This window comes from Porites lutea, chromosome 8 (assembly GCF_958299795.1).
Source record: "Porites lutea chromosome 8, jaPorLute2.1, whole genome shotgun sequence".
Lineage (NCBI taxonomy): Eukaryota > Metazoa > Cnidaria > Anthozoa > Scleractinia > Poritidae > Porites > Porites lutea.
The window spans coordinates 4,650,265-4,658,414 of record NC_133208.1 but is presented as its reverse complement, the minus strand read 5'-3'; the positions used below and the strand labels follow the sequence as shown (position 1 = coordinate 4,658,414).

The 8,150-nt window shown below is 41.4% G+C and overlaps 2 protein-coding genes across 2 annotated transcripts; both read left to right on the top strand.

The window, feature by feature from the left end:
* Positions 1-1,192: 1,192 nt before the first annotated feature.
* On the top strand, positions 1,193-4,281 carry LOC140945117 (E3 ubiquitin-protein ligase DZIP3-like). Its single transcript, XM_073394179.1, has 3 exons — positions 1,193-1,309; positions 2,270-2,993; positions 4,267-4,281. The coding sequence occupies exons 2-3, from the start codon at positions 2,325-2,327 to the stop codon at positions 4,279-4,281; spliced, it is 684 nt and encodes a 227-aa protein (XP_073250280.1). The 5' UTR covers positions 1,193-1,309; positions 2,270-2,324.
* Positions 4,282-4,357: 76 nt separating this feature from the next.
* On the top strand, positions 4,358-7,711 carry LOC140945694 (uncharacterized). The gene is made up of 2 exons (XM_073394727.1): positions 4,358-4,558; positions 5,384-7,711. The coding sequence occupies exons 1-2, from the start codon at positions 4,423-4,425 to the stop codon at positions 7,327-7,329; spliced, it is 2,082 nt and encodes a 693-aa protein (XP_073250828.1). The 5' UTR covers positions 4,358-4,422; the 3' UTR covers positions 7,330-7,711.
* Positions 7,712-8,150: the final 439 nt, after the last annotated feature.

Here is an 8,150-nt window from a genome sequence, read left to right as displayed (position 1 = left end):
TGTTTAAGGTTGTTTGGAAAGGCAGCTTCAAAGTAGTCTAATGAGATCGCTTACGGGAGAAGATGGTTGCACGTGGTCGTAGGCGGTCAAGGTGATCACTCAACTTTAGAAAGATAAACGTTTAGACCTTCCTTTACCAAAGAGAAGTAATATAAAATAGGGACTCTGAGAGCCTTTGACGTGTATAAACACTTTTAAATGGAAATGATAAGACGAAGACGGGCATAAAATAGCGAGCCGATTATTTACCCCCTCTTTAGTTTCGATTTACTGGTGACACAAATAGCACACTACCAGAAGCCCATAACCTAGCCTGCGTAGCTGGCGGGATTCTTGTGCCCGGGGTACTTTTTTGGCGGCGGAACCGCCACGCGAAGCGAGTGGCAGTACGCACTCTTCTCGCAGCTCTGCCGCTAAAACAGCACTCCCCCACGCTAATCCCGCCAGCTACGCAGGCTACCCATAACCCGGAGTCTTCATCTTCCGTATAAACCCTACGGGACAACCTTTGCCCATAGATTTTTATTCTTTGAACCTCGACACTATTCACTTTATAGAGGGGTCCAAATTATGTAGAATGTCAGATCCGGCAAGCATGAAACCAGGGAAGGCGTAGCCACTATGTCATGGTGGTGTGAGTATGTCCGTAAGTCCGTAAGTCCGTAAGTCCGTAAACTTGCACAGGACACCCACTGTATTGGTCCGGTTGAAATTGTGGCCGCTTTAAAAAGCGGTTAAAAATACTTTTGGTGATACATTTCGAAGAAGTATTTTGCAGAGAAAATGAAAGCGATTTGGACCAGAAGCTTTAAAATAAGAGGAAAAATCGTTGTATAAAAACACACGACGTGCTTCTGCCCCACAGTTCTTTGATCGCACATGACAACCGTGCGGTACGGGGTGCTCTCTTCTACCATGGCTTTTTGTTTGTCTTTTAATTCTTTTAGGCCCCGCGAGGTATTGCAAGAAAATCGTGGTATAAAAATATTTGTGATGGGTCCGTGGTTTGCCGATCGTGTACCTGACGAGTGTGCGGTACGGGGTTAGAGCCCTAGCAAAGGAATTTTTGTTTTCTAGTTTTCTTTTTTATTCGCCCAGACTAAAGCAGTAGCCTCATGCAGTCACAGACTGCCTTTTATGGTTTACGTTCTAAGCTCTTTCACTTCTGAGAGGATCGCAAGCTCATTTTCCTGTACAACTTAGCCTCGTTTTGGCTCAGTGTGGACTTTTCTGTAGAAACTTTCGCGGTTCGCACACGGAAGTATTTCCGCTTTCGGTTTTCTTCGTTGAGGCAGACATGATAGAGAAGGTAAGAAGTTGTTTTCACTGTTGAAATATCTGTTACAATTTGTTCTTACCTGATAGTGGTCGCCAATTCAGTTTAATTCAATTAAGCTACATTATTGATATTTTTATTGTCCTTATTTTTCACGCATATTTGTATTTCACCCTACTGTATTAACAGATTTTTGAAATCAAATAGCGTTTCAATGCTGTTGTCAGTTGGATAGCAGACTCGAGTATCATCAACTTGATGGTTAAAGTTGTCGGGGACTTGATCTTGAAATTTAGGGTTAGCGAACAAACGCGCTTTCCAAGAAAATAACCTTTTAACAAAGTAGACGTTAAACGCGAACAACGGGTTCGTCCTCCATCGTATCGCGTGTCATTTGTCATTCGCCAACCAGGGCATTTAGTCTGATTTAGTCTACTGACCCTCCCCGGCAGCCGGGCATACAACCATAGAACATGGTAATGGCGGCTAAAATCTGCAATTCGTCCTTCCAAGCACAATGAAGAGCATCCCCGTCACTCTTATATGGAAGCCGAAAGGCTATAGTGACCTTTGGATTGGTTTACGAAAGGCGATTGAATTTCAGACAAAGCCCTTGTTTTGGAAACAAACTTGTCACGTCAGTCTCAGGATATACAAGGAGGAGTGATAATAGACAGAATAATGCTCAGTTTTGAGACTTACAGCTTGAAGTTATCACAAACACGCTGCAAATAGTCAAAATTAACTTGCGTAACAAGTGTTTCCGTGCGAGTAACAAGAAACGAGAGTCAAAGACCGCGCGAAAAATGGGGCGAGTAAAATGCTTTGAGATGTTCATTTTCAATATTTCTGGCTAAAGTGGGCTGCGCTCTTGGGATGGGCTACCCACGCGAGGAAATACCGCGAGTCACCCTAATTTGACTGTCATTTTAAAATGATCCAGGTAATAATTTCAGCAAATATTTCAGTTATCTTTGTTTTCGTATCTCCTAGTGAGGACGCATGTCCATCAGGTAACAGAACGCGATCCACCAGTATGAGATAAACAATGGCAGCCGCCCCTGACCCAGATGAAATACTTTGTTCGACGAGTGAAAAGACAAATTTCCAACGGATTACAAGACTTTTAATAAGTGGAGGAACAAGCCTACTGAGGGAGATTTTTGACTCCATACATCCACCAAGTCATCTTCCTAAGATTCTTAGCAATCCCGTAACAAAGAACCAGCTTAAAAGTGCAAAACTCACCAGGCCCCAGTGGCACTGTCTCTGTCCCTCCCCAGGGGTGTATGGCAAGTCGGCCGATTTTGATGTCACTTTGCTCTTCCGTTTGTTGAGGACAATATGTAACCTTGCCCCTCCGGTCACAGGATGGGATGCACTACCGGCCAGTACAGATCACAGATTAACAGCTGATATAGCAAGAATAAAATATTACCGAAACTCAGTCTATGGTCACGTGAACCAGGGTATGGAAATTACAGATGATGAGTTTCCAACACTTTGGCAGGAAATCAGTGAAGCTCTTGTGAGGATTGCTGGACAGATTAGTCCCGCTCGGAAAACTGCTTGGCAAGGAGCCATTGCCAAATATTTGACAGATCCTCTTACAGTTGAAGATGAAAGAAATCTACAAGAACTAAAGGCATGGTATAAAAGTGACATGGATGTCAAGAAGTCGATAGTGGAAGTCAGTGAACGGATTAATCATTTGGAGGTGAGATTTAGCGTTTCTTTCTCACTTATTTATTCATTCATTTATTTCACCATACAAAGTAAATTCGTCACCAATTCACCAATTTCCTTACTTAAACTTTTTTTGATCACGCTGATATGTTACAATATCTTAATTTTACGTTGAGACCTAAGAGTGTCGAAAAGATTTCCATTCGGCGAACTTTCATCCTGTTCTAGGGTTCAGTGGGACTCCGCGTTATTACAGCCTTGTTTTTTGGCCGCCCGGGAAAACGACCATACATTTTCTTGTAAAAAAAAAAAACCTCCGTTAATACGGTCACCTGTTAATACGGCCAAATTTTTTTGGCCCATTGGTGACCGTATTAACGGGTTTCCACTGTATACTAGTGATAGATATTGCCAATCAAACATATTTTCCAGACACGCTTTTGACCCACGACTTTAACCCTCAGCCCCCACCACTCCCGGCCCAACAACCCACACCAAAATGTCAAAAACATTATACAACTTTCCCCCGAGGGGAAGGTGAATAGTGGTGGATAGATACCCGCGTCTCGGTATACATGTATATCTAGCGCTGTTCACCGACCCGGAGGGGGATAGTTGTTTTAGTATTTACCAAATCAGTTGGACACAAATGAGAAAAAAGTACCTTTTTGTAAATTAAAAACGTCACTAAGTAGAAAGTTTCTTTACAATTTACATAGATTTCAGGGAGATTTTGTCGAGTGCATTTTTACGATTTTGTTGCAATTGAGCATGAACATAATTTTCTACCTACCAGTAAACACTGACAAGCCAAAGTTTGTCCCGTTTTTGGTATTTGTTTGTACGACTGATTCGTTTATCGCTCAAATTTCGTCTTCCGAAAATTTCTGGAAACGAGACGCCACCTTGGCTCAGGGACCAGTTTCTCGAAAGGCCCGGTAACTTTTCGGGTCCGAGGGCAAATTCGAAAATCAAAACCTATTGAAAATTAGCACAGTTCCAAGCTCAGCAAACTGGTCAATTTTGTTCGCTAACTGATAGTTTCATTGTATCGTTTTCAAAATTATTGAAACTTTGATCTTGAATGCAAACACAGCAAAACTTAACATAAAACAGCTTTTAGGGCCCGAAAAGTTATCCAGCGGGACTTTCGAGAAACGGGCCACAGGTCGCAAAACAGTGAATAGCCAAGGATATTCCGAGTTACAGGAGCCAATCAAAACGCGCGAAAATTGCTTTTCACTGATTTGGTAAATACTAAATATAAGTATCGCTTGTTGTAAGGATTTACTGTGAATTGTTAGTTCATGGGCTCTTAAAAAACTGCATTCATATTCTGCACAATTTTTCATGACTGAAACTGAGAATGCTTGCAGACTGCAGTTCAGAAGGAGTCTAAAGATCTGAGAAATATTATCGAGTCAGTACTTCGTGAAGAAACCCAAGTTATAAAGAAGGAAATGAAAGCTATGTCTCGTGATATATTAGAGGCAGTAGTTCATCAGGAAGCAAAAGACATAAACGATCCACCTGGGGAAAAGAACCACTCGACGGACAGAAACAGTTCCTTAGCTGCCAAAAGTCACTTATCTGAGGGTAAGGTGAATACTTTCTACGTAACACAACTTAACAAATGACGACCCTTGGTATACTGTCAAGTCTCAGGCCACGTTTACTAACTGAAAAATTTTTGACCGGTTGATAGAGCGATTTTCCCATGACCTTGAAATGAAAACGCGCGAACAAAACAGAAAAACAAAAGAAAGGAAATAGAGCGATTTGATTGGTTTATCAAATGGACACAAACGCGCTTGGCTTTTGCTTGGTTAAGCAAACGCTCGGGTGAAGAAAATTCATGCCCGATAACATACTAGAAATCAATCGATACTTCGCTTTGACGTCATACTGCAACACGATTGGCCAATCGAACAATGCCTTCTCCATATTAGGGTTATCTTTGGTGGGAAAATCATCCATTGGGTGATAAAACAAATAACGAACAGTTACCGTAACCATTTTTCAAGGTCATTCGAAAATCGCTCTCATTCGTGCGTTTTGATGTGTTACGGAGTCACCTTACTAAACCGTACGAAAATTTAGACGCCTAGCTATTCAAAGTTCATATTGAACAGTCCCGTGTGAACGAAGTGACTGGTCAAATTGTGCACAGAATTAGATCTGGGTTGATTATATTTTGAGAAAATCCGAGTATAACCTCATAATGGGTGGAATATACTCCACTCGTGACTCCCCTCCCCTCCCCTATACGTGCAAACGTTTAATGATAAGGACAAACCTTTCCTGAAAACCATCTCTAAAATATGAAAAACCCCTATTGCGGACATTTTTCTTCATCGTAAAGGAACACTCGATCACATTGAGAAAGTTCAGAGAAGTCATATTTATCTTCTTTTCTTCCAGAATACATGAAACCAGAGGGAAACTCAGATCTCGGAGAGTCTCCGAGGCATCAAATCAAGCAGTCACAAAAACAAAACGAAATTAAATTGTCAGAATCAAATGAAAGGTTACCAAAGCCTACAATGGCCTATCAGGAGCCAGCTTGGGCAGCAAAAACTGGAGGTAAGCAGCTACTTGGAAACGAAGACAAAGAGGTTATATACACAGGCGTAGACAACAAAATTGGAGTGTCCTTGGAGCAGAAAGTTAGCTCTCAAAGAACCCGTGATGTTCTTGGGAGCTCAAACCGATCGCGCGTGCGTCTTCCTGGCAGTAAGCTTATCTTTGTGAAACCTTTGGCTGGAAAAACACTAACTTTAGAAGTTAAACCAGGTATTAATGTCCAGATGATCAAAGCTAAAATTGAAGGCAAGTTGGGAATTCCCTCACAGGAACAAACTCTTGTATTCAATGGCGGGAAACTGGAAGATGGCCGAGCTTTGAGCGACTACAACATCCCCACAAAATCAACACTGCACTTGGTTCATGGAAGTGTTTCTGGCATGCAAATTTTCGTAAAAACGCTGACCGGAAAAACAATAACTTTAAAAGTTGAACCGAGTGATACTACTTTGGATGTAAAGGTGAAAATTCAAGATAAGGAAGGAATTCCACAAGATCAACAACGTCTCTTTTTTGCCGGCAAGCAGTTAGAAGATCAATACACTTTAAGTGACTACAACATGCAACAGGAATCAACACCGCCGCACTTGGTTCTCAAACTCCGTTCTTGGATCATGCCAATTTTCGTAAAGACGCTGACTGGAAAAATAATAACTGTAGAAGTTGAGCCAAGTGATTCTATTTTGGATCTGAAGAAGAAAATTCACGACAAGGAAGGAATTCCACCAGGTCAACAACGTCTCATTTTTGCTGGCAAGCAGTTAGAAGATAAACACACTTTAACTGATTACAACATCCAAAAGGAATCAACACTGCACTTAGTTCTTAGTGGTGATGGTGATGTCATGCAAATTTTCGTAAAAACACTGACTGGAGAAACAAATAAGACAATAACTTTAGAAGTTAAACCAAGTGATTCTATTTTGGATTTGAAGGAGAAAATTCAAGGCAAGGAACGAATTCCACCACATCGACAACGACTCGTTTTTGCCCTCAAACAGTTAAAAGATAAACACACTTTAACTGATTACAACATCCAAAAGGAATCAACACTGCACTTGGTTCTTAGACGTGATGGAATGCAAATTTTCGTAGAAACGTTGACTGGAAAAACTATAACTTTAAGAGGTGAACCAGGTGATTCTATTTTGGATCTGAAGAAGAAAATTCACCACAAGGAAGGAATTCCACCACGTCGACAACGTCTTATTTTTGCCGGCAAGGAGTTAGAAGATCAATACACTTTAGGTGATTACAGCATCCAAAAGGAATCAACACTGCACTTGGTTCTTAGACTTCTTGATGTCAATATGCAAATTTTCGTAAAAACGCCAACTGGAAAAACAATAACTTTAGAAACTGAACCAAGTGACAGTATTGGGAAAGTAAAGACGAAAATTCAAGACAAGGAAAGATTTCCATCAGATCAACAACATCTCGTTTTTGCAGGCAAGGAATTGGAAGGTGGCCGCCTCTTGGCCGACTACAACATCCAGAACAAGGCAACACTGCACTTGGTTGTCATAAGCAAAGTTTTCGTGGATATGCCGAATGGTAGACGGATTACTTTGGATCTGAGATGTTGCAGTACAATCCGGGAGATGAAAGACAAAATTTATGCCAAAGAAGGCATACTACCTAACCGACAACGTCTCTTGCTTGACGGCGAACAACTCGAAGAAAGCCGCTTTCTGAGTGAGTACATTATTCAGGACAAATCTATTCTACACTTGGAGACCTTGGCAGAGGATGCAGGTAGCAAAAATAAATGCAAACTGAGCTAAAACATCCAATCATATACGACAAGCGCGGAGACATACTCCGACATAAAGATTACCTTGGAATGTGAAATTTGACTGAAAGACACCAAGCCGATTATGACTGGCATGTGTTTTGGTCTAAAAAAGGCAATCAAATGTAGACCAGCATTTTTGGAAAAAAAAAAAAAGAAAAAACATTGCACGAAATAGTTACACCCACTATCCACTATAAAGTTACACCAACTATACTCGTACTCAATCAGTGTGACGCAGGCTATGTAATACAGGTAATAAAGATTATAGACTACGAGCAGTCTCTCTTTTTTTCTGTAGTCCGTCGAGCAAAACGCGAGACACGCAAATGGCCACGCTCCCGCGCGCGTGCATTGCTCTCACTAAATCTGAAGAAAAAGAAATACTGATTTAGAAATTACCCATGAAAATGAAAGATTTTTTCTAGTAAGAAAATTGCGAGAAATAGCTTCCAAATAAATCTTGAGAGTATTTAAGACAATGTTTGTTCTTTAAGAACACACACAGCGTTGGGGAGAGGGGGGGGGGGGTATAAAAGAGACGTAATAAGGCGGTGATCGAAATGCTGAAATTAAGGAGCTTCATCGACCACGGCGACGGCAGAGAACTCACTTAAAATGTCAAATGTAGGCGAATTACCCCAGAGTTGAATTCTTGGGGACCACCCTTAGGCATTTACGTGCCCTTTCAGTCCCGGGGGTGGGGCACTTGCAAATTTTGCGCTGCCCGGGGGCTAGGCATTTGCAACCTCCGGGGCTATTCCCGAGCTTTTGACACTCACGCGGTTTCCTATCAGAATATAACTACACAGA

What these genes read in the sequence shown, in the direction of transcription:
- LOC140945117 (XM_073394179.1), top strand. Translation starts at nt 2,325, where the DNA reads ATGGCAGCCGCCCCTGACCCAGATGAAATACTTTGTTCGACGAGTGAA.
- LOC140945694 (XM_073394727.1), top strand. Translation starts at nt 4,423, where the DNA reads ATGAAAGCTATGTCTCGTGATATATTAGAGGCAGTAGTTCATCAGGAA. An exon ending in CAAAAGTCACTTATCTGAGG is followed by an intron (nt 4,559 to 5,383) that starts GTAAGGTGAATA and finishes CTTTTCTTCCAG; the next exon opens with AATACATGAAACCAGAGGGA.